Raw genomic sequence first — 25,552 nt, forward strand, 5'->3', positions numbered from 1 at the left:
CTCTACATCACAGAGGGAGGCACTGGGGAGGTCAATGATGAACATGAAGTCAGACAGATTGAACAAGCCTCCAGGAAACCAGCCAGACCAGAAACAACCATCAGATGTCAAGACATCTTTAAACCTCCACCTGGAAGAGACGAACCAGTCAGAACAGTGGTGACAAAGGGAGTGGCTGGCATTGGGAAAACAGTCTTAACACAGAAGTTCACTCTGGACTGGGCTGAAGGCAAAGCCAACCAGGATATTCAGTTCACATTTCCATTTTCTTTCAGAGAGCTGAATACGCTGAGAGAGAAAAAGTTCAGCCTGGTGGAACTGGTTCATCACCTCTTTACTGAAACCAGAGGAATTTGCAGCTTTGAAAAGTTCCAGGTCATGTTCATCTTTGACGGTCTGGACGAGTGTCGGCTTCCTCTGGACTTCCACAGCACTGAGGTCCTGACTGATGTCACAGAGTCCGCCTCAGTGGGTGGGCTGCTGACAAACCTCGTCAGGGGGACCCTGCTTCCCTCTGCTCGCCTCTGGATAACCACACGACCTGCAGCAGCCAATCAGATCCCTCCTGAGTGTGTGGACATGGTGACAGAGGTCAGAGGGTTCACTGACCCTCAGAAGGACCAGTACTTCAGGAAGAGGTTCAGAGATGAGGAGCAGGCCAGCAGGATCATCTCCCACATCAAGAGCTCCCGAAGCCTCCACATCATGTGCCACATCCCAGTCTTCTGCTGGATCACTGCTACAGTTCTGGAGGCTGTGTTGGAAACCGGATGGGAAGGAGAGCTGCCCAGGACCCTGACTCAGATGTACATCCACTTCCTGGTGGTTCAGGCCAAAGTGAAAAATGTCAAGTATGATGAAGGAGCTGGGACAGATCCTCACTGGAGTCCAGAGAACAGGGAGATGATTGAATCTCTGGGAAAACTGGCTTTTGAGCAGCTTCTGAAAGGCAACTTGTTCTTCTATGAGTCAGACCTGACAGAGTGTGGTATCGATATCAGAGCAGCCACCGTGTACTCAGGAGTGTTCACACAGATCTTTAAAGAGGAGAAAGGACTGTACCAGGACCGGGTGTTCTGCTTCGTCCATCTGAGTGTTCAGGAATTTCTGGCTGCTCTTCATGTCCATCTGACCTTCATCACATCTAGAGTCAATCTGCTGGCAGAAGAACAAACAGTACCCTGGAGGGTTAAACTGTTTGGAAACACAGTCACACATTTTTACCAGAGAGCTGTGGACAAGGCCTTACAGAGTCCAAATGGACACCTGGACCTGTTCCTCCGTTTCCTCCTGGGTCTTTCACTAGAAACCAATCAGAAGCTCCTGCGGGGCCTGGTGAGACAGACAGGAAGCAGCTCACTGACCAATCAGGAAACAATCCAGTACATCAAGAAGAAGATCACTGAGCATCCTACTGAGAAAAGCATCAATCTGTTTTACTGTCTGAATGAACTGAATGATTGTTCTCTAGTGGAGGAGATCCAACAGTATCTGAGATCAGAACGTCTCTCCACAGAAAAACTCTCTCTTGCTCAGTGGTCGGCTCTGGTCTTCATCTTACTGTCATCAGACAAAGATCTGGATGGCCAGGGGTCAAAGCCTCCACTAAAGCTCTGTAAGTAAAAAAAGTTATTAAATAAATTCAATATATTAAAACCAAAAAAAAATCTTACAATTTATCATTTATTGCTAATGTTTCTTCAGGCTGAGTTGCTGTAATCTGTCAGAGAAGAGCTGTGAAGCTCTGGCCTCAGTCCTCAGCTCCCAGTCCTCCAGGCTGAGAGAGCTGGACCTGAGTAACAACGACCTGCAGGATGAAGGAGTGAAGCGGCTCTGCAGTGGACTGAAGAGTCCACACTGTAAACTGGAATCTCTCAGGTAAGGAGCCTTGGTTTGTCTGACAGATGACAATGTACAGTGTAGTGTAGTTGAAATAACTAAACTCTGTCTTTGTGTGTGTGTGTGTGTGTGTGTGTGTGTGTGTGTGTGTGTGTTCAGACTGTCTGGTTGTATGATCACAAAGAAAGGCTGTACTTCCCTGGCTTCAGCTTGTGTGTGTGTGTGCGTGTGCGTGCAGACTGTCTGGTTGTATGATCACAAAGAAAGGCTGTACTTCCCTAGCTTCAGCTTTGAGCTCCAACCCCTCCCATCTGAGAGAGCTGGACCTGAGCTACAATCATCCAGGAGACTCAGGAGTGAACCTGCTTCGTGCTGCACTGGAGGATCCAAACTGCAGATTGGACACTCTCAGGTGGGGACAGACGAGGTGTAGGCTGAGTTTGTTTGAGTCTGGGGGGCAAAATAAAATATATTTTAAAACAAAACATTTTCTTCTTACATCTGCAGAAAGCTAAAAATGTTAATTTTGTTATAACAGTCAAAGTTTAGGTTTTAGCGTAGGCTACTGTCGTGCCTCTTCCTTTGCATATTCCCTAGACACTGTTAACTGTTTTCACAGATACTATTTACAGTACACCAGATTATATGCTAAAGTAAAAGGGATCACAGTGGGGTTTGTTGTGGATTGTCTGAGTTAACCAGAACATTACAGTTGTGCTGATTTCACTGTTTTTGCACCAGGGTGGACCACGGTGGATCACAGTGAATGAAACCCGGTCTGTGGAAGTGTAAGTGTGCTTCTTTTAAATAATGAGAATAAAGATGCATATAATTGATTTGGACTGACAAAAGGTTTGACATAACCATGCATCATAGAGAGCCAACAATCTGCAGGGGTATCTAAATTGGACTAGTTACACAAACTGTGTTCACATACGGATACAAAGTAGTAGTTAGTATCTGCCCTGTTCTGAATCTATAACACTAAGAGTGTGTTGTCCAGTTCCCACTTGTTCTTTCATTCATATCAATAATTTATGCTAATAAACGCAATATTTTGGAACCAGGACTTCATCATGTATTTGGATCAAGAAGCTCCTGAAAAATACAGTGTGCCAGATTAATTTCAGTTTCAATATGTCAGATATTTAATGAACATTTAATGTAGGTAAATATAAGTATTGGATTGGAATCGATATCAGCAGATACTTAATATGAAAGGAACTGGATCTGTACTGGGGCCTAAACAACCCTGTATCAGGGCATCACTATTAATAAGTCTTATAAACTTAGCATTGGTCAGATAGAAACTGCAGCTGTTTTTTGTCTCGTTCTCTCCGTTAGATGCCTGTGAACTCACACTGGACCCAAACACAGCAAACAAAAAATTGGTACTGTCAGGGCACAACAGAAAAGTGACAGTGGAGAGAGAGACGCAGCCATATCCTGATCATCCAGACAGATTTGACTACTGGAAACAGCTTATGTGTGCAGATGGTTTAGCTGGTCGCTGTTATTGGGAGGTTGAGTGGGAAGGGCAGGTTTACATAGCAGCGACTTAACAGAGGGATCAGGAGGAGAGGAGACGGTGACGACTGCTGTCTTGGAAGAAATGATCAGTCTTGGAGTCTGAGCTGCTCTGATCAAGTCTACTCTGTCCTGCATGATAACAAAGAAGAGTCCATCTGTAAACCCCGCTCCAAAAGAGTGGGAGTGTACCTGGACTGGCCTGCTGGCACTCTGTCCTTCTACAGCGTCTCCTCTGACAAACGAATCCACATCCACACCTTCCACACTACATTCACTGAGCCGGTCTATCCTGCTTTCAGGGTCAGGACTGAACCATTTAACTCCTCAGTGTCTTTGTGTTAGACACAGTAAAGCTTATCCTCCTTTTCAAAGGTTTGATGAGTGTTTTCTCTATTGAATTGAAACGTATGATAAAAAATTGTCGTTTCTTGTTAAAACAAGGGACTTTTCCAATGTTTTATATATCACACAACGTCCTTATTTTATAAAACCATGTCATTAAAACAAATGTATTATCAATCAATCTTTTCATCAAAGTAAAAGTTATAGTTACAGTGAGTGATGTTGGTATAACAAGAAATTTAATATAAACAAGAAATAGGTGCATCATTGTCTGAAAAGCTATATGACTAGTAAACATATTACACCATGAGCAAGACATGTGACAGGGTGTTAGCATGCCTTATGGCTTTAAATGTTGAAATGGATATAATCACATTTTCAATAAGAATTGGCACACAGAGAGGAAACTGGACCTTAATGTAGACACACACAGAACAGACAGGCTGGTAGATGTGGTTTATTAACAACAAGGCAGTAGCGTCGGTGGGAGGGTGGTGGTGACATCCATGGTAGAACAGCAACAGGGATGAGCTCCCTGTGGAAGGTGAGCGGGAGGCAGAGATGGTGAAGGTGGAGTCCCTGTGGAAGGCGAACTCAAGGCTGAGGTGCTGAGGACCAGAGAGCAGGTGTCCAGTGATGAAACCCTCAGAAGGGAGAGAAGACCATCGGCTTGAGGCAGGATGCAGGACAGGCTGGCTGGCAGACTGGTAGCCAGGCTGGGTGTCAGCTGTGGAAGTCGACTCTGGACCTGGAGTTGGAAACGGAGGTCAACTCTGGAGTGACATCTGCTGGAGGTGCTGGCAAAGTAAGCCGGCTCCTGGGAAACCAGTAGACAAAGAGGCCAACCAAGAAGAAGGCTCAGGGGCTGAAAGGGCATCGGCCCTGCAGGCGGATCCAGGAACAAGCAAAGTGTTGGATAACAGGATCTTCTCCATCCTACACCAGGCTAGAGTGGACCAGTGACTTTCTGGCAACATCAGGGGAACCCAGGGAACACTAGGAATTAACTGGCTGGAATATTTAGAATATGGAGAGCACACAAGATGATTTGGCAGGGAACAAAGGGAAGCAGGCGGTAAGGATACTGAAGAGCTGATCAGGGAAGTGGGGACAGGTGTGGTGTGTGGGAGTTAGGACAGGACAATGAGGAAATGAGAAGCAGGTCAGCAGACAGAGTCAGAGTGAGAATCTGGGAACAGCTGGAGACGGGATGGAGAATGACCAGGAAAGAAGGCCAGGAAAACATGAGGCAGAGACTGGATATACTCACTAACTTACTAGTTTATATACTTATAGACTATATATTTATAAAGTTATTTCATAACTTAATATGTAAAAGCATCCTGCCATATGTCTAGATTGTCACATCAGTCATGTTATATACAATATTTTCAGACAATGATGGACCTCAGGTAGCTAACAGCTGAGGAAATTCATATATTTGATAAATCATACAAGGTGCAAAAACCTTCATATGAAAAAACTCGGGCTCTCAGTGTTTAATGTACTTTAACGGTGGTGGTTCTTTGGACTTGGAAGATGGCGCCGACCAGGGCTGTGTATGTTTTTGTTGTTCTTCTTCTTGGTGTTCTGCAACCCTGCCTGGATTACTTTAACTAGGGATGAGCTTCTGAACATCTGACAGCTCAGTCTAGACATTTTTCCCCGTGTTTCATCGATAGTGGAAGCTGTTTGAACATTTTAGCTGGCAGAGCAGCAGCTTTTTTCGGGTGCCAGCCTGTCCTCCATGGAGGACTTCACAGGTCAAAAGGAGGGCAGAGAAGATTTCTGCAGACCTCTCACATCCTGGACACAAACTGTTTGAAGTCCTCCCCTCTAGTTGGTGCTACAGGTCACTGCACACCAAAACAAACAGACATAAGGACAGTTTCTTCCCCTGGGTCATTAGACTCATGAACAGTTAGTCTATGTTTTGCTCTTTAACTTGTGCTTTTTAAACTTGTATATATTCTGCATTTATTCTTTTTTTTAATGTTGTGCACTTTGGGGGCCTTTGGGCTGGAGTCAAATTTCTTAGGTTTTTGATAATACGTGGCAGTAAATTTATGCTTATGGTTTATTAATGGAGATGTGACAGATTCATAATCATTTATTTGTCCTCTGGCTCTGTGCTACTAAACTGCTATGTAACAGATTTCAATAAACATTTCTTCTTTGGTCCTTTCAGCTCTGCCCCAGTTTGATCCTCAGATTATGGCTGACTTCATGAACTGAAAAGAGAAAACAGAATTATTAACAGTACAAAAACAACAATCTTAAGCATTCAGCTGTAGGAAATAATGCTTATTTTAAACCATCAAAGGTGACATAAATAAGTTCACTGCAGTTTCACCGAGTTTCATTGTGATGTCTTGATGCAGTGCTTATAATTATGTCTACCCATATTAGAGATATTTGTTACTTAAAATAGAATGGGCTTTTCGCCGCATTAGACATAAAGATAAAATAACCAGTCGCTGTTAAAATGTGTGTATTATGCTCACTTCTGATGATGTGCTCCAGATTTTGTTCCTGTATATACCAACATATAGATGGTGCACAGTATCTTGAATATATAAAATGTTTTGTCTTGTTTTAAATCATAGCCCTTGGAAAGATTATAAAGTTACTCAACTCAGTAAACAGAATAGGTGAGTAGGTAAATGATACTATTATACTACTTAATTCCTTTTCTGTAGGTTCATGCTGAAAGTAGACAGTGTATCTGTGCAAAATGTGCTATATGACAATTCTTGATCACTACATATTGCTAAGAGAGGCTCAGATCAGCTCGAAAATTCTAATCATGATGGTTGTTGATGCTGTGATGATGATACTCAAATGGGCTCAAATCAGCTCAAACACAACCATAAACACGTCAATTCACAACTGATCTGACTTTGAAAATGTCAAACTATTCTGGTCTTTTGTTAGAAAATACATGTACAATATAATACAAACAATAGTAACACAGGGGCTTCCACTCTGGAGGTAATTCAACATGTTTGACAAAGAGGGTGAATAATAAGTCAACTCAATCTGAGATAAAAGCTGTGGGACTGATGGATCAATATTTAACTATATATTAAAGTTGGCTTTGCTTTAATTTTATTCCCACTCTGGACTGTTTGAACTCAAGGCCTGTAGAAATGTCTCCTTCACAGTAACTGCAGTATGTGACTGTTCAGTCATCGTGGTGTTTTTGGGCTGTGTAATGGTGTGGTCACATTCACCCTCCACCCAACAACACAGCCAGAAAAACAAATAATGTCATGGTAATAAAGCGAAAAAGGCAAGGTGTTAGCCAACCACACAGGGCTACATCTACCAGTACAGACACCGAGGCCATGTCCTCAGTATTTTTTAAACAATCTGAGGATGAGTTTACAGTTGTAGTAGATGTAGGCCAAATAAAGAAACTGTATAGTCTTATATAGTATATCTCCATTGGCAAGTTCCTGGCATTTAGACAACTGTGTAGGGGCATCATACTTGCAGAAATATTACAGTTGAATTCATAAATAAAAGTTTGGTTTAAACAAAATTCAAGACCTTCTGGAGCTAGTCAAACATTTCATAGGGGGGTTGAGGGTGGCACCAGGGGGACCTTCAACTCTTATTGCTTGCTATTTCTAAAATCGTGGCTACGGCCCTGCAACCATGTAAAATTACAGAAGCTCTGGGTAACTGACCCCAGCATCAATCAAAGACACATTCAAAAAACTGGAGGACTTACTGTGCCTGTTGATATCTACCTTTGAGGATCTGAAGCCTTGCCAGGACTGCCACGTACTCATCGTAGTCGATCCCTCCTTGGGAACGGTATTCATGCCACAGAGTCGTGAAGGTTTCATCCTCTAAATTGAACTCTACATGACAGAGACAATAATGGATGAAAAACTGACCAAATTATCACTCAGTCAGTTATCAGCTTCTGCATTTTGTGTTCAATGACAGAATTATAAGAAATGATAAAGGATAAGTGATGATATTTGTATTGTACTATTAAAGATACAATGTTATACCACGGGCAGACAGAGCCTTTTTCATTTGGGTTTGAGTGACAGAAGGTGGAGTCCTGCTCTCGTAGCTCTCCAAATACTCCCTCCTGACAATAGCCACATAATGCTCCAGTTTGAAGAACTCCACTACACCAAGGTCTCCAGTCTTGTCAGCCTGAAAGTGCTGGTTAAAGAGCTCAAATGAATTGAAAACATAGCTGTACTCATTAATACATAATGGGTCCTATTACTACAATACCCATGAACCTTGGCTGCTGTTGCAGGAGGAGAAACAAAGAGGAAAGTGCTGCTAAAAATGTACTGAATCAATCCATCAAACAAAAAGAGACCATGAAATCAGCAGCAGCAGTATCTGGGCAGATCACCATGATGTGCAGATTCCCCCAGGGTTCAATTCTTTGACCACTGCTATTCAACCTGTACATGCTCCCTCGGGGTCAGATCATACATGACAATAATGTTGCCTATCATAGTTATGCAGATGACACTAAGGTTTATTTAGCTCTGTTACCAAGTGACTATGGTCCCTTAGACTCACCCTGTCAGTGCTTAGGGGTAAATAACTGGATGCAATAAAATTTCCTTCAGTTAAACAAAGAAAAGATCGAATTTATTGTTTTTGGCAACAAGTAGAAAAGGACAGGAGTTAATGATGAGCTTGATTTCAGAGCTATAAAGTCAAAAACTCAAGTTAGAGATCTTGGTGTTATAATGGACTCAGACCTGAGCTTCACCAGTCACATCAAGGCCATAACTAAATCAGAGTTTAATCATCTCAAACAAATAGCAAGACTCAGAGGTCTCCTGTCCAGACAAGAGTTAGAGAAACTCATTCATGCCCTCATCTCCAGCAGGCTGGAGGGCTGTAACAGTCTTTCATCTGGTCTTCCCAAAAGGAATACTCCAGCAGGCTGGAGGGCTGTAACAGTGTTTCGTCCAGTCTTCCCAAAAGGAATGTTAGGCAGCAGTGAAGTGTAGGTTTCAAAGGATACATCCATGAGAGTCAACAGCAGGCAGGCAGTCTTCAAACTCAGGGCTAAATTGTGGAAAATAAATGTGATCATGAGTGTAAAACTTCTCGTTCAGTTGATAAGACAGTGTTGTTAAATTTAGTTGAAAATAAACTGACATTTGCCATGAACAGAATAACCACCAGCATTCAGTTTAGCCAGAACAGCTTCAGCATTCAGCATCTGTTGGAAACATGAACACATGAAGTTAGATGAATGTAGGCTACTGCTTCACACAGCATGCAGTCATTTTATAACTCTGAGGTGAAATACAAAAAGTGCAATATATACAGTTTTATCACTAAAATAATGGCAGTGATTTATTTTCTCCAACACGCTGTATGTGCACCAAAACATAAGTTAGAAGACAAAATTCCAGTGGCTGTTCGAGTGTCAATTAAAGGCACCATGTGGAGTTTCAGACCACTACAGCTCTGTATAAAATGGAGCACTGTTTTATAGCTGGATCATTTTGTTTGTAACACTGAAGCATACAATGCAACACACAGTCCTGCTGCAGTCAAACCTTTTGAATGGGTAAAAATCAGAGTCAGTTATGATGTTAAGCTTCCCTGTGGAGTTTTCCTGTAAAAGGGTTCTGTGTACATTTAGTGTTACTCAGAAAAACACTGTGCATCCTTGAAGCCTAAATGTTGAATGCATTTCCTTCCTTATAAATAATCTACAAATCTGACTTTTTTAAAGTTTGAAACCTGAATAGTTCATTTGCTGGTGGGCTTCTTTGTCACCTTTGTAGCATTTCTTGGCTCATTAGTCTCCTGTCAGTCAGTGAAATACTGTAAAACCGTTAGCAGGGGTAAAAAACTACTTGTAATAGTCAAAATCTTCACAGGATACATTTAAGATTTTGTTATTTTGTGCTTTTAAAAAAATATATTCAGCTTTCTCTCCAGTTTGTACTGTAAAGTTCCCCTGCATGGTGGTTCTTGTCTCTGCTAATTGTGTGCTGTGAGGGATTTACATGCAGAACGCAGCCCCCTCAGTTCAACACCCCCCATGGAGAAGCCCTCACCAAAGATTCATTAGTGCAGGCACAAGGATCCACCAGCTTCGTTTGTAAACACGGGGTCAGATGTGTGTGTTGAAATGCACAATCAAGTTCAACTCAGCAGTGATGGGTGAGAACTTTGCCTTTGACCCACCTACACACCCCATGTTGAGCCCCTTTCCTACTAAGAACTGCAGCAATACAAGTTGCAATGAGTAACAAATAGAAAATATGAAATAATCTAGACATAATATACTGAGCAATCACAGCATGTTTTAGTGTAGAGATTAAATGTCTGAAAACACTTATGTGTAACACCCCAGGCCGGCTGCCTTCCTGTGAAAGGAAAGGAAGAGAAGATCTCATGCTGAGCTAACTAGAAAAAAAATCCACTGATGCAACATTTTAGAAATATTCTGATTCAAGTTCTTCACTAAACTGAACTGTTCTAAGTTTGTTTTCATTAACTGTGTCCAGCACTTATTGATATGCACATTTCCTCAGGGAATGAATTACACTGCAGCTCATCTGGCCAGGAAACGCCGAAATGGGCCATCAAACCCTCACAGCCCTGTTTGGCCCTCTTGCAGAAAGCCCTGCATGGCCGCTGTACTTCCCCTGCCACACACTGGGGGGTGTACACCCTACACAGGAAGAGACGAATGTCCACTGAGCACACAGTTTGCACCATTGAGTTGAAAATGGACATCTTTGTCATGGCTTCTCTTTGACTCGTGAGTCCCAGAAGGTTCAGAGAGGTGGTCTGGCTGTAGGACAGGCCCTGGCACATTGGTATGGTGATGGGCTCACAGATCCCCCCACTGCTGCCCACTCCATACTGGGGCAGGAAATAAGTGCATGAAATAAGTCTAACCTCTGGTCAGGCCTGAGCAGCCTGTGATCAATTTAGTTTTTTTGTCATTGCAATAAGATGTTAAAACATTAAAAAGTTATAAAATATGCATGCATCATATCAGACCACTTAGAATGCAACTATAATCACATAAAATTTCAGCCCATTGTGGCTTTAATATTGTACACACCTGTTCATCACATGTTAGAGTAAAAGGCAGACTTACGTGTTCACATGATTCTGTGGTAAATGCGTCACACTTCAGTGCTTCAGGCCAGGAGAAACCAAATCTGCTCATCAGTGGCTCACAGCTGAACCGTGCCTGCTCACAGCGTGTCCTGCAGGGGGGACGGGGTTTTCCAGACACACACTCAGGAGTGTAGACGGAGCACAAGAAAGGCTTCAGATGAGGGGAGCACTCCTCTTCAATAAGTGGATAAAACTGATGTATTTCCAGGCCTGCATCGTCCTGAGTATTATGGCCTAGCATATTGGGCAGCACAGTTTCATTGTAAGGCAGGTCTTTGCAGAGAGGGACGGTGATTGTCTGACATGCTGTATATGATGTTTGAATAACACTGATGTCTTGACCCTGGAAGAAGAGAAACATAAATCTGTGTTCACGTATGAATGAACAATACTTTTGCTCCTGCAGTTTTCATCTTTCATCACCACGTGACGTCCTCTTTTCTTGTATTGCTTACATGTGTTTTAAAAAAAGTAACTTTAACCAAGATTTGTCTGACCACCATTCATCTTTTTTCTTTGAAATGTGCTCTAAAGATAAAGACTAGTGTTATTGCAAACTACATCTAGTGGCTTCGGAGATGTAAACATTCTTGTAAATGTCAACAAACTCATACCCCAGAGTGTTACCAATAGCAGTATTGTTAAACCTGCATTAACTAAGACGGAGCACAAACTCAGATAAATCAGGTCTGGCCTAGAAGTGTTTCTCCAAGCTGTAACAACCCCCACCCCCCACCCTGCTATCTTCGGGCCTTGTGTTTATGTTTTGCCCTCTGTGGCCAGTGTTGTTAAAATCTGCACTGCAATTCTTCAATGCCCCCACTGATCCAAGGTTATCAGATGTGTTTTTCAAACCAGTATGGCCCATTGCCACTTTCCAGTCCAGTCCAGCAGGTGGCAGTAATGCATCTTAAGATAGCATGCAGTTTAAGGTGCATGCCAGCTTAATCCACATTAATATTAAATGGATTTGGTATGTTAGTGGCTCAAGTGGAGCCTTGGAGTGACATTATTAGTACTCAGGACTCAGCACAAAAGTTTGCACTGGTGCATCTTCAGAAACGTCTCTTCAATTTCATGTTAGAGTAAAAGGCAGACTTACGGGCTCACATGATTCTGTGCCAAGTGCTTCACACTTCAGTGCTTCAGGCCAGGAGAAGCCAAACTTGCTCATCAGTGGCTCACAGCTGGACCGTGCCTGCTCACAGAGTGTCCTGCAGGGGGGACGGGGTTTTCCAGACACACACTCAGGAGTGTAGACGGAGCACAAGAAAGGCTTCAGATGAGGGGAGCACTCCTCTTCAATAAGTGGATAAAACTGATGTATTTCCAGGCCTGCATCGTCCTGAGTATTATGGCCTAGCATATTGGGCAGCACAGTTTCATTGTAAGGCAGGTCTTTGCAGACAGGGATGGTGATTGCCTGACATGTTGCAGTGGAGGCTGGAGACACAGCGATGACCTGACCCTGGAAGAAGAGAAACATAAAGAAACAATATGTAGCCCTCACCAGACATAACTACCCTTACCTGTTTTCCTTTTTTGCATATTATCAACAAAAAACTTCAGCTAAGATTTGTCTCTGCTCTGCCAGGACACTGGCCTTCCAGTAGACCTGGGCGGTTGACCAAAGTGGCCTGGTGGTTGCTCCTATCACCCCATCAGATGCCTCTGTGACATGACAGTGAAAAATGATGACCTAAACTGTGCCCCTGCTGCTGTGGTGGTTGTGTGTTTTCCCTCCTGCCCCTTAAAGGAACAGTTTGACATTTTACATCATACTCTATTTGCTGCGAGCTGCATAACTAGATACCACTCTCTGCTGTCTAATATATGTGAAGCTACAACCAGAGGATGATTAGCTTAGCATGAAGACTGGAAACAGGTAGGAACAGCTAGCCTGGTTATATGCAAATGCATATTGTTTAGAATGTCATGTGACTAATTCTTTAAATGATGTGTAAGTCAGTGGTTCCTACAGCTATGTGAAAAAACAAAAACAACCCAACACATTTCCAACACAGGAGTTGATCTCCTCATCATTGACACTTACCTGAACACAGTTAGACTCGGGTAAAGCTCCACACTGGAGCCTCACTGGCCAGAGCAGCCTCTTCGCTCTGAGCACGGACTCGCAATCTGTCTTGACCTTTTCACAGAGAGATCTGCATGGCTTCACCCGGCTCTCATCCTCCGAGCTGCATTCTGGCACGACAACCCGACACATGAGTGTGGCCACTTCAGGTGAGCAGGCCGTCTCCACAATCTGACCAATCTGCTTCAGGTTGAAACCTTGAACTCCGCTCGGATGGAGGGTAGTGGCGTATCCCACACCCTGACAAAAGCTGGCTGTGACCGGCTTGCAGTTTGAGCTGCCATCTCTAATGCTGTGTGCCTGCTGGGAAGACAGCAGCAACCCCCAAACCACCAAGACCAAAGGCTCCATGGCTCCCAGTAATCTCAACACCAGCCCTGTGTCTTTGGAGGTTTGACACCAGTGTCTCTGCTGCTGAGCTGAGGAGGTGGAGTACACATCCACGAATGAACTTTCTACAAACAAGGCACTGATTCAGGACCACTGGTGAGTTCACATATCAATAAGATGCTCAACACACTGTGAAAGCCAAACTGGTCTCAGAGCAGCATTCTTGTTCTGAGGTATAAACAGCTTTGTGAGAAGCCCAGCATCTGGCTTTGCTTTTGTTCTTTCTGTGTACCTGGGGGTGAAAGTGGTTGCAGGGAGCTAGCACAATAAACCCGACCTCGGCATGGAAAGTATTTCAGCACTAATAATAGGATCATGTCAATAAAGCGTTAACATGTGAGTTTTAACAACAACAGTGTGTCCAGGTCTCTGAAAATATACAAGGTTACTGCAATGTCCAAAGTATAATGGAAGTATATTAACATATACTGGAGTAAAAACCGTATAATATGATAAAGAGGAAGTGTCAGGAGAATTACATTATTAAATATGTTTTAAACTGTGTTGTAATCAATATATTAATCACTATATGTTATTCAATGGATTATAAACTTTCAGAAAAGAGAAACTGCTTGTGTGAACTGAAAGACATGTTTTATCTTTGTTTTAGTACTCTGTGTGTTGTTATATGTTCAACCAAATGGCGCTCCAGACCTAAAGGAGCCAGCCATAAACTGTGTCTGCCATATATTGTGAAGATAAACAGGTGCAACAGCTTGTTTGGTGTCTAAGGGGTTATCAGGGCAACACCCTTCAACTTCCTTTTATTATTTAAATCTACTTTACAACCTGATTAACACCTGGGTTGCGTCTTTAGGGAGTTCCCTTTCTCCTATATATTGTGATGTTTAGACTAAGCTCATTCAGACAACTCTGTATGCTCATGCTGACTTGTCTCCTTGCTGCAAGTAAAGAATACTGCTATAACCGCTCCAGTGACTTTTTTGCTCTGTTTGGAAAATTCTTTTGATAGGAACCAATATTGATCACAAGATCAGTATTTCTATTTGATCCTGATTTATACTTGTACTTGGGGAAATATTGTACTTTTTACTTCACCGTGTTTACCTGTTACCGTTTCTAGTTACTTATTATGAATTACATTGAACTGCCAACCACGCACTGCATTTATTTCCATTTGAAAAATACAAAAACTAGCCGAACGTCTGCAACTGAATTTAAAAACACTGTTTATTGTTTTGAGGTCCACATACATTGAAGCACACATTCGTCCTGTAGTGCTTTAGAAAAAGTAGAGAAGCAATTCAATATAACTAAATCATAATGTCAATGTACGCAGAATCCAAACTGTGCCAAACACACAATGCCTTCTGTGTGTCACCATGAAGACGCTGAGTGATAACCAGGGTGACGTGCAAATGTTTGTCCATTGTTCCATGTTCATGGATGCAGAACTGAGATCCCAGTATGTTCCTGTGTCACAGTGAAACTGTCCATCAGCTGTCCTCATTCTGGCAAAAAAATGTCCGCAGCTCAGATGATAAAAACGCCTTCCCTTAGATGTTCATTACTTAATCTATCTAAAAACAGGCTGAAATCAAAATAACCTTAAGACTTAGGTCACCTGCCATCTGTGACTGTGGACCTTCCCTGGTTCACCACACTATCGAGGTTTCTGAGCCACGAGCACAAAGTTTCTTGGAGAGAAGTGTGGGTCGAAGAGAGGAACCAGCTGACTGTCCACACCTGCAGGGAGATGAGGCGTTAGAGCTGAAGGAGAACATCGCAGCAGTTTATTACAATGTGTGTCATGTCCAGCGGCTCACCGTTCTCCTGCAGGTAGATCATCCTGTCCAGCAGCACTAGCGTCTCCACCACAGGAGCCAGCAGCAGGGCCAGGCTAAAGTACACCACCACCCTGCCCTGCTGCTTCAACATGGCCTCCACCCGCTCCAGGTCCAGAGGCAACTCAGGAGGCAGGCCGACCCGAGACAGACCCAGACGGGCGTACCTGTGGGGGAACATAGGTGTAGACAGAAAGAGTGGGATTTATTTACCTCAGCTGCAGAGAAAGAGACATTTATTCAAACTGGCCTACAGTACAGTTTAACTGAGTAAATCTAAGTTTTGGGATTAAATGTAAATTCTGGGATTTTCCTCCTGTGAGCAGCATGGTGCAATGTGCAGTGATATCAGGCCTGCTGAAATTAGAGCTGATGTAAGTGTCTGGGTGCTGCACTGTTTACTCACTCACTCTGTAAAGGGTACCAGATGGGCTTTTTTTATGGTCTGGATTCCTGCCCTGCGTAGATCCGGCCTCGTATCCCTAATGAAGGTCTCCAGCATCGCCCTGTAACAGTGTGTCACCAGCAGCTTGCTCTCCTCCCTGAGCCGCCGCACATAGTCCTCCACAGCGTGACATGCTCCCTCTCGTGCCTTATAGGAGAGCTGATGTCCCGGCAACCCCCCAACCCAGGAGCTCATTGGGTAGCCAAACTGAGAAGGGACTGAATCCTGACCAGGTGCTGGTGGAGTGGGAGGTTCAATCAGTCCTGGAGGGGTGGGATTCTCTTTGGTTGTGATTTTCATGTAGCAACATGCCACAGAGGTGATGCCACAAACATGTGGGCAGTTGACAAAGTGGCGGAGGAGGGTGGGGCTGAGGTCACCGCAGGCGTGAAGACCAGTCAGAACAAAGTCTGCATGGCCTTGCAGGCTGTTGTCCTCAGGATGTGCTCCCTCCTGACAGACAGATGATGCCTCTTCAGGCTCGGTTGTGGTCAGCTGGTGTTGTGATGTCACGTGAGCATCAGAGTCTGTGGAGCCAGGAGATATGGATGTCTGGACCACATGTCCCTGATGCTTAGAGCCCCGCAGTCTCTTTTTACTGGGTCCAGATGGAGTTGGGGGACTTTCACCGACACAGCCTGCAGCACTCAGCTGCTTGGTGAAGGCCTCCCATGATGCCTTGGGATTTACCCAACCGGTGACATGGTGGGGACAGGGCTGTGTTACCGAGAAGTGAGAGGAGCAGCTCTAAGAAGAAGGAAGATGTTTATTAATTTTGGTGACAGTGGTTTGATGTACAGTAATCTTTAAAAGGAGTAAATGAAATTTTCCACTTTAAGATGCTATAATCAGTATTTTTGTCACACTTGAACATTAACAGTGTTCTTGTGTTGACTAACTCACAAATGACTACCACCTGACTACAGTTTCCCTCTGCTCTAAGGACATTCTTAGCATGTTTCAGTTCACTCTCACCCACCACAGCACCTTTCCAGTTGCGGTAAGCAGCTGTTGGCAGTGACAAAACTTTGTCCACTCCCTGCTCAGCAGCAAACAGATACAATGGAGCATTAAGCAGCTACAGAGTCAAGTGTTTGGTTGGCAGAGAGCAAACCAAACCTGAAAAGAGAATGAATATTGCTCTTACACTGATCAAACATGACTAGATGAACAACAATGCTGCATCATATCTGCTGCTAGATGTGCAAATGTGCCACATTTTGCTAATAAGTTCAACAAAACATCTTAAAAGGTGATTTACAGCTTATTTTCGCTGCCCCCAAGTGATCAAACATCAGCCACTCCAGGTTTATATTTCACTCTTGAATGTTTGTACACCGTTGGACATCAGCTGGTCACTCTGAACTTGCCAGGAGGCCGTTCTTTCTCTAGGCTCTTCACTTTAACTTACCCTGTTTGTTAAGTGTAATTTCCTGTCCAGTGTTAGTGTATTAATATGATGAAAGCATCAACACAGTTCATAAAAAACTGTATACTGCAAGTTAGAGCATCAACACAATGTGCAGTGAGGCAACATCAATCCAGTTATTGATTTCCTACAATTCCCAGAATGCAACTTGCAAACCCCTTGAAAAAAGACGTTACTTTACAGATGGGGTATGAAAATATATCTGGTGCACTCTCTATCATGGAATAAGAGTGAAAAGTGTAAATGCTAATAGATCTCACTGCAAAAAGCTTCAGTGTTTGACTTTCAGGAACGTTTCAGTCAAGGAACGTGAGTTTGACAAAGGCAGTGCTTTTTTTTTTAAAAACACAAGCCTTTGTAAACTCATGGTGTGTTACAGGTTCAACAGAGCACCTACCTTTTTCTGCTTCTCTTTCTCCAACACCCACAGCAACTGTCTGTCAAACTTGGACGCCATAGCCACCAGGGCGGGATCGGCCTCGATAGCAGTCACAGACAGTCCGAGCCCGAAGGACAGGAAACGAGTCAGGTGACCCTGATCAGAGCAGAGCGGTAGACAAATCTCACTGTTTAATGTGTGATGCCTCACTGCGTCACCTCAGGCGCTGTACACAGCCAGCTGGCATGAGGTACCATGATTTACCAGCTTCCCTCCAAGGAGCCATCTGGGTGTTCTCTTCTTAAAGATGATGTATTAATGTGATGCGTCAGTGTGTTCATGTTTCACTCAGTGTATTATCAGTACAGTATCACAGCAGCTGTGTTCATACTGCTAGATTTTGCATTGTCACTGTTGACGTCCGGTGCCAGTAATTTGTAGTACTGTAAGCACAATCTTTTCTCAAGTATGTTAGTAGCATAACCTAAACCAGTGGTTACCAAACCTTTCTTAGACCACAGCACCTGTTCAGAGGGGCACCCTGAGCCACCTGACCCCCAACACAATAGTGTGTATACTTATATATGTAGGCCCTGTGTCAATCACAGCAGGTTTGATCAATTTGTTAGATGAATGTTTAAACTGAATACTCTCTTTCTTCAAAATGAGAATGTACTTATATTTAAGGTACATGAGGACAAGAAAAGTGTGTAGGCATTTTAATGTGAGTCTGCCGATGATGTGTGGACAGAGCACAACCTGCAGGTCAATCACCACAGACCGTTTCTTGTCCTTTGTACAGTACATCGCAGCACATGTAATTTTCTGTAGGACATCGCTGGATGTTGTTAATATAAACACTGCTGTTCGTAATGTGGTGACGTTATTAACAACTCGCAATAAATGAACAGACAATAGTGCGGCACCCTTCACCTGTCCCCATGGCACCCGCTCTGGGAGCCGCTGACCTAAACCAGGTAGTATATCAAAGGATAACCTGAAACATATTCTCTGTTTTTATCCCATGTGCAGACCAACATAATCAATCCATGTACTGTCTGTGCATCTTTCTCTGTCACAGAGCTCCATTGTTATCTCAAAACTGGGTGATAAGGTTGGAATCGTACCTGTCCAGAGCCCACGTCCACCACTGTCTTGCAGTCAGTGTGGTCACAAAGTTGCTTCACCAGCTGTGATTAAAAATAAAACAGATTACAAACACTGACACAATGGTGAGTCCATGTGTTTAAGGACAACACACACAGAAAACAAGCAATCCTGTACCATGCCCAGCTTGCGAATCTCATGCTGTTTCTTGGGTTTGACGTGTTTCCTGAAGATGTGGCCCAGCAGTGAACTCTGACTCTGGTTCTCCAGGAACTCTTCAGGCCTCACTGAGCTGCCTGCCCTGCCACGCTCCCACCTGCTCTCTCTGGGAAACGCCAGAGCATGAGCTGTGGCACGGAAAGCCAAAAGAGAGAGAGGCCACACTGAGGAATATCTGCAATGACAAAAGGTTCTACAGTTATTATGTAAAGGATGCGGCTTGTGTTATTACATAGTTTTTCATAAGAGACCAAAACTACACGCTGACTACATTCCCATAAAATAATCCCCATGCTTCAGCATCTCTGTATTGTAATCACACATCAGTAGTTTCAGAACTGATACGCTGTCAGTGTATTTGACAGGTCTAGACTAAAACCTAGTTCCTCCAGACTTGACAAACACAAACCTACTACAGAAATTCATCATGAGGCCAAGTAGCCCTGCAAAGCTTTGCCATTGTGGATGAACCCTGGTTTGTGCTTCATTTTCCTGTCTCACGCTCAGGTTTCCAGCCTTACACTCATCTGTTATTTTGAGTAAGGATTTGTAAAGGGCCTCATTACAATCCAGTAATACCTCCTGTCTCCATATGTAGCATCCAGTAACAGGTCTGCAATCTGTGGATACGACAGGTCCTGCAGCACAGGCTGCCAGGTACTGGGTAATGTGTGCCAGAGGTCTTCAGTGAAGAACTCCTGTCAGGGAAGTAACAAAGTGAATGCTACTACAGTAGAAGAACTACAAAACACATTCCAGCTGTCAAAACTGTCTAGGTGAACCTATTCCTTTCTATGCAGTTGTTCTTAATCATGTCTGGATAATCTGGGGCAAACATCTGGTTTGGTGCAAAACCATGTACAGAAAGCAGCTTCACTCATTTTGCACATACTCAGAAACCAACCAGCTTTCTTACACCTGCCCCACCCCAGGTTTATAGTGACTTGATGAAACACATTTATTTAGGAAAATGCACCATGTGAGCACAATATAAACTAAACTAAAAAATGGACTTTGGCACAAAGCCCCTCTACAACTCAGCTGATATTATTCTTCACTCAAGCTTTAAGTGACCAAGTTAGAAGACAATTAACTGGGTACTGTTTGGACCACTGCCTGGTTATTCATCCAACCTGGTTCTCAACTCAAGAATATAAAGGACTTTATTTCATAGCTGCACAATTTCACTGATCTTACTGGTGTTCAGACAGAGAGGGCAGTGGAAGCAGCTGGGTGGAATGAAAACCTGAATATCAATGGCTCACAAATGATTAGTGAACAAAATCTAGGTACAAATAGCCTACAGTGTATGCACGAGCATGAATGCTTTATTGTGAAGCAAACGTAAGATGCCACGACAGAACAGTTTTCAAATATTTTCTTCCAAAAACAATTCACTCTGTCATTAACTGCAAAGGCTGCAATGTGCCTCACGTAAGTCAATTATGGATACGCACAATTATGTAGGAGTCGGACAAGTGGCTGTAGTGAGACAGAAAGACGGTGAGTCTTTGGGCCAACTCTCTCTGCTGTTCTGCTGAAAGACTTGGTGTAAACATCTCCACATCTTGTGCCGCTGACAACTGACATGGGACTGAAAGGCGAGCGAATGCTAACATAAGTTAGCTTGTCAATGCAACGCTAGTTTCCGGGTAACACGAAGTGTGTCGACATCTAACCCGGTCTCAAAATCAGCATTTATAACCTAAATGTAATGAAGTTCATTCCATAAAGGTTTATTGCATGTAGCCACTAGCTACTGTAGCTAGCTAGCGTTAGCTAAGCTGTAACGCACATGTGGAACACCGATGCGTTCAGGTGCTCCCCGTAATTTCTGTTTTAACATAAAACAAGAAATCTACTTGCATTGTTGACTCAATTCAAGTTCCATATGTACTGTATAGAAAAAATCGTCTTACAAGGACATTTTAAGGATAGTTTGATTCACCCATTATCAACTTAGGTTAGGTTACTATCCTGGGCTGCGGTGAGTGAATACAGCAGCCTGGATAACAGAAAATACACAGAGGATTTTTACAATGTAATAAATATATAATAAAAGTATTTATAGCACTAAAATAAAAAAGTTAAAATTTTGTAGGTCTGAAATGTTTTTGCTTTTTGCTTTTGTCATTTATTAAGTTTTCATTTTTAAACAATACTTAGAGGTTTGCTTTCCAACTTTTATTAATAAAATGTAAATAAAATCACATGGATAATAGAATATTGTCATTGTTTGTCATCAAAAGGAGGGCAGAGAGGATCTCTGCAGACCCCTCACACACAGGACACAATCTGTTTGAACTCCTCCCCTCTGGATGGTCTTACAGGTCACTGTGCACCAAGACAACCAGGCACAGGGACAGTTTCTTCCCCCAGGCTGTCACCCTGATGCACACTTAACCCACGACAATATGACTGGACAATAACCCTCAGTGCAATACCTTCTCCCAGTGAAATACCGGTAAATATACATTGTACAGATTATACAGATTCGTACAGGTCTCTATTTTTAAGTACTCAGTTTTTATTCTATTTTTTATCTCATTTCCTAATGAACATTCCTTTGTCTGTCTCATTGTTTAGTGCCTGATTATACTGTTTATTTTGCATTGTTCGCACTGTTTATTGCTTCTTTATACTGTTTATTTCGTTATACTACACAGCCTTATGTTTGCCAATAAAGCTGATTCTGATTCTGTTTGTAGTGCCCTTGGAGTAGAGGAGAATGGCATATTTTGTTACTGACATTGTTATTACCTTACTGTTAATTGTCAGCTTTTAATGTTATTGTAATAGTCATCAAGAGATTTTCAATAAAGACGCCCCATGAAATCGAGTAGATATCTTTCACGTGGGACAGTTATTTCGGCACCAATATTGAACCATTTCTCCCAGTTTCTGAGTGTACTCGAAGGCAGCAGGACCTGGAAGTAGGTAGCTCTTTGTGAGCAGGAATCGAGTGGTCGGCGCTGTGCTGTAGGTCTAATTTTATATTTGACAAGGTTATTTTCTGTGATTTCCTAATATGGAATATGTCGCTATCAACTGCTTATGTTCACAAACACGTTAAGGCGGTTTTCCTGCAAATATATCTGTATTAAGCTTTAGCAGGTCACGTTAGCGTCAAAAAACAGAAGTCAGCAGATCGATGTTTGTTTTAAATTTACGAGCTAGTTAGGACATTAATTGTGTATTTCACTCGTTTGTATATTGTGTCAGCAATGTGTAAGTCACCTGTGCAGTCGTGTGTAAGATAAAGCCAGTATATGCTATGTCATGTCACATAAAGTTGCTACAGCCACATGTTTAAATTTTGGGAAGCCCCAAGTTTATAGGAAGTTGAGTCCCTGTAGTAAAGAAGTGCTTTTGTGACAATATATGAACAGATAACAGAGCAAAACTTTAAAAACGGAATAATTGAGGAAAATTTGCCTGTGCAAGTTCCACAAAGCAAGACAGGGTTTAATAATTTTTGTCTGTCTTTAAGGGTGACCCATTTAAAGTGAAAGTGCTGAATCTTTCCTTTTAACTCCCGCTGAACTGGAGCTATGTCAGACATTAGGATCCATGTGTTCACCTCTGATGATGCTCCACAGAGGAAAACAGGAAAACGGAAGAGGAAAAACAACAGGCTTCGTAGAAAGGTGCGATGCTCAGAGCATAAAACACACGTGGAAGTTAAACAGACATACAACCACCATATGGGACAGTCTGGACATGTCCAAGCTCCACGCCACAGTGGAGCTTCCACACAAAACATCTGTCGACCTAATCCAGGCAGCCCAGCCATGGCTTCACATTGTACCTCCAGTCCTTCAGCCTCCACACACCCCCTACCCTCCTGGGTTTTCACTGTGCACAACAAAGGCAGCCAGGAGAGGCCAAAGGAACCTGTGAGCACAAACTCAGGTGCCACCACCCCCGGCCCCTCAGTATCCAGCAGTTGTAAACCCACCACCACATCTGCAGCAGTCCCCACTAAGTACCTGGCTATCGACTGTGAGATGGTGGGCGCAGGGCCAAAGGGGAGCATCAGCCAGCTGGCACGCTGCAGCATAGTGTCCTATGAAGGAGATATAGTTTATGACAAGTTTGTCAACCCCTCCATGCCTGTTACTGACTACCGCACCCGATGGAGTGGCATCCGGCACAGGGACCTCGTCAAGGCCACGCCGTATTCTCAGGCCAGGAAGGAGGTAGGTCATTCTTTTTTGTTGCATCTCTCAGCACTTAGACTGCAGTAGCATAATGAAATGGAACGTGTAGCCACTTGCTTTTCTTTGTTTCTGCTGCTCTCTGAAGTCTGAGGAACAACATTTGAGCCCTTGGCAAGTTCTAGGTGCTTTATGGGGGTCAGTCAAAATAGTTGGTAATTATTTTTGTGTTGATCCGCTAATTGAGCAGTCAGCTGATTTGTTTCAGCTCTAGATGTGTCCTTACACGACAACGAGGATGACTAACAACAAACAGGACAGCAGGAACTGCCTTTTAACTCCATATACTGTCAATCAGCAAGGACAACCAGTCATTGGTCGTTAACAATGAGCTGAAGTCAGCAGGTTGAGGCCTAATAGTGGACCAGAAGGTTTCTCTGGACTGGCAGGGGGATCACAGTGAGTAAATTGAGAGACTGCACAGTGGTTTGACACCTGTCTTGGGCCAACTGATCGGCTTGTGTCGGCCCCGGTCTCAGACAGATGTTAAAGAAAAATCAAACTCCAGAACGTGGAAACAAAGAACATAGTACCAAAGTCTCTCAAGGTTCTGTACAGTTTGGACTGTTGATCAGACAGAACAAGTCAGTCTGCACTGTAGGACATTCCTATTTTCCAACATTTTATTAAGCAGACAATTAAGTAACTAATAAATAAAAATGGCTATAAAATTAATGACAATGATTGTTATGTGCCGTTGCACATTTTTCCAGGAAGAAAGACGCCTATTTGCCGTGTCTCTCTTGGTGCTGTTGTTTCCTGGTTTGTTCTTTTCTGTTTAACCTTGCTCGTCTGTTTTCTGTCTTATGGGACAAACATCATCATGTTTTATTCAGAGCTGTGCTGCATTAAGTATAAGAGTGCACAGGGTCAGGCTTTTATTTGAAATTCATAGTAGCTTCTCAGTGTTGTCCACTGCCAAAATATCACATTGCTCATTGAATTCAGCCATAACAACAAAGTCTAGAGAAACTGCAGTGATTTTTGTTGAAGAGAAATTATTGCACATTTGAGTTTGAATTCATATTTTACAAGCTGACCATACAGTATGTTACTATACATAGTTGTGTAGCAAGATGTTTTATCTGGTACTGTAGATACTGCGGCTGCTGATGGGGAAGGTGGTGGTCGGCCACGCTGTCCACAATGACTTCAAGGTGCTCGAGTACTCTCACCCCGCTGCCTTGACCAGAGACACGTCCCGGATCCCTCTGCTCAACCTGAAGGCCGGCTTCGCTGAGAAGGAGTGCGCGTCACTGAAGAGACTCACTAAGGCCATTTTAAACCGAGACATCCAGGTAGGAGGGAATGGAAGATGGGTACAGACTGTTTTAAAAGAAAAGCATTGTAGCATCATTTACAGTCAGATTATTTTCTCTGAAACATTTAGAAACACTGATTTCAGTTCCACAGTAATAATCACCTTTATTTGCCAAGTATGTTACACACAGATGTCCCAAAGCTATAAAAACACCATCAAGATTTTTAAGCTTAGTAATTATGTATATATGTATGATATAATACCTCTAACATGGCACAGGTCTGAATTTAATACCTCTATGTTAATGTAACACACAGTTTGGGGGGGTGATTTGTTTGTTTACATTAATATATTTATTATTTAATTTTCATCTTGTATTCACAAAGACAATAAAGACAGTTAAACTGGGAAATACTGTGAATACTGGATTTGAAGTTGTTGCTGAGGTCAGTCCATAAAAAGAACCTTCCGGGTTGCAAGGGAGAGCAGACGTTTACTGCTCCTCTTGTCTGTTCTACGATTTTTCACATCTTCTACATTTTCAAGTCTTTGAACAAATTCTACAACTATTAAAATTCCCACAAGAGGGAAAAGAGCTAATAAATCAGAAGCGAACGAGGATGTTCAGGCAGAAGAGGATTATATTTCAGCGGCGCAAGTAACAGAGATGTTGAGTCAACAGAAGCAGATGTACACTGCACTGTTGAGCCAACAACAAGACAACTTCAAAGGTTTTGTGCAACTACTTATGGAGACAAATAACAAGAGACTCGACGACATGACCAGAGAAATACAGGAGATAAAAACGAGTTTGCAGTTTACCCAGCGAGATGTGGATGTGATTAAAGCAGCCATGGGTGAACAGAAAATACAAACCAAGGAAACAAGGAATGATGTCTACAAAACTTGTGAGAGTTTAATAGCCATAACGGATAAAATGGAGCATTTGGAAGTACAGTCCAAGCGAAAAAACCCGATCTTCGAGAGAATCAAGGAGTCACCTGGAGAAAGCTGGACGGAAGCGGAATGTAAGGTGAAGGAAATATTGATTTATTCTTTCTTTCAAGCAGGTAAAAACAGTTGATATGTCAACACACATATCCAACAAATGCTAATCCAATATCAATGTGCTTATACCTATTACATGCTTGAATGGAGTAGGAAGAAGTCAGACTTATCCAGTCCTACCCCCTGACATCATCTTACCATCATTGGTTTGCAAGCAGTATCTCTACATAGATAATTCTCTTCTACACCACACAAGTAATATACTAAAGAATTATTACAAGGTGTTAACATTCATACTCCACACCCACAATGTTCCATCTAATTAATCATTAAGCCTGTTCTT

General features: G+C 42.8%; 3 protein-coding genes and 1 pseudogene across 7 annotated transcripts in view; 2 read left to right on the forward strand and 2 right to left on the reverse strand.

The window, feature by feature from the left end:
• LOC109970081 (protein NLRC3-like) overlaps positions 1 to 5,488 on the forward strand; it is a 15,734-nt pseudogene extending 10,246 nt beyond the window's left edge.
• Positions 5,489 to 5,539: 51 nt separating this feature from the next.
• On the reverse strand, positions 5,540 to 13,426 carry LOC109970049 (uncharacterized). Of its 2 annotated transcripts, none has more exons than XM_020617351.1 (8): positions 12,908 to 13,426; positions 11,957 to 12,322; positions 10,832 to 11,197; positions 8,863 to 8,926; positions 8,726 to 8,769; positions 7,737 to 7,887; positions 7,467 to 7,580; positions 5,540 to 5,942 (listed from the first exon to the last, which is right to left on the reverse strand). In XM_020617351.1, the coding sequence occupies exons 1-8, from the start codon at positions 13,298 to 13,300 to the stop codon at positions 5,896 to 5,898; spliced, it is 1,545 nt and encodes a 514-aa protein (XP_020473007.1). In that variant the 5' UTR covers positions 13,301 to 13,426; the 3' UTR covers positions 5,540 to 5,895. The 2 variants fall into 2 exon arrangements, with proteins under 2 accessions (XP_020473007.1, XP_020473008.1); XM_020617352.1 differs by having other exon boundaries at positions 7,448 to 7,580.
• Positions 13,427 to 14,523: 1,097 nt separating this feature from the next.
• mettl25b (methyltransferase like 25B) lies at positions 14,524 to 20,525 on the reverse strand. 2 transcript variants are annotated; one of them, XM_020617353.1, is made up of 8 exons: positions 20,181 to 20,525; positions 19,303 to 19,421; positions 18,682 to 18,898; positions 18,525 to 18,587; positions 17,416 to 17,553; positions 15,555 to 16,336; positions 15,127 to 15,311; positions 14,524 to 15,046 (listed from the first exon to the last, which is right to left on the reverse strand). In XM_020617353.1, the coding sequence occupies exons 1-8, from the start codon at positions 20,340 to 20,342 to the stop codon at positions 14,964 to 14,966; spliced, it is 1,749 nt and encodes a 582-aa protein (XP_020473009.1). In that variant the 5' UTR covers positions 20,343 to 20,525; the 3' UTR covers positions 14,524 to 14,963. The 2 variants fall into 2 exon arrangements, with proteins under 2 accessions (XP_020473009.1, XP_020473010.1); XM_020617354.1 differs by lacking the exon at positions 14,524 to 15,046 and having other exon boundaries at positions 15,219 to 15,311; positions 15,551 to 16,336.
• Positions 20,526 to 21,579: 1,054 nt separating this feature from the next.
• The window catches only part of isg20l2 (interferon stimulated exonuclease gene 20-like 2), an 8,578-nt gene continuing 4,605 nt past the window's right edge, over positions 21,580 to 25,552 (forward strand). The window contains exons 1-3 of one of the 3 annotated variants that reach the window (XM_020617439.1): positions 21,580 to 21,656; positions 22,214 to 22,922; positions 24,038 to 24,238. In XM_020617439.1, coding sequence (XP_020473095.1) covers positions 22,275 to 22,922; positions 24,038 to 24,238 — 849 coding nt within the window. In that variant the 5' untranslated portion in view covers positions 21,580 to 21,656; positions 22,214 to 22,274. Of the gene's footprint in view, positions 21,729 to 22,213; positions 22,923 to 24,037; positions 24,239 to 25,552 lie in introns of all 3 variants that reach the window. The other 2 variants (XM_020617438.1, XM_020617437.1) reach the window with 2 other exon arrangements.

Source organism: Monopterus albus, unplaced genomic scaffold, assembly GCF_001952655.1.
Source record: "Monopterus albus unplaced genomic scaffold, M_albus_1.0 scaffold189.1, whole genome shotgun sequence".
Taxonomy (NCBI): domain Eukaryota; kingdom Metazoa; phylum Chordata; class Actinopteri; order Synbranchiformes; family Synbranchidae; genus Monopterus; species Monopterus albus.

Excerpts from the sequence above, each read along its gene's own strand:
- LOC109970049 (XM_020617351.1), bottom strand. The coding sequence starts at position 13,300 with ATGGAGCCTTTGGTCTTGGTGGTTTGGGGGTTGCTGCTGTCTTCCCAG. Across the intron at positions 12,323-12,907 it reads CCGAGTCTAACTGTGTTCAG|GGTCAGGTCATCGCTGTGTC; the intron begins GTAAGTGTCAAT and ends CTCTTCTTCCAG. Across the intron at positions 8,770-8,862 it reads TTATTCTGTTCATGGCAAAT|CCCTGAGTTTGAAGACTGCC; the intron begins GTCAGTTTATTT and ends TCCACAATTTAG.
- mettl25b (XM_020617353.1), bottom strand. The coding sequence starts at position 20,342 with ATGTTAGCATTCGCTCGCCTTTCAGTCCCATGTCAGTTGTCAGCGGCA. Across the intron at positions 15,312-15,554 it reads CATCTGGTACCCTTTACAGA|GTACGCCCGTCTGGGTCTGT; the intron begins GTGAGTGAGTAA and ends GTTCCCCCACAG. Across the intron at positions 15,047-15,126 it reads GATCTACCTGCAGGAGAACG|GTGTGGACAGTCAGCTGGTT; the intron begins GTGAGCCGCTGG and ends ATCTCCCTGCAG.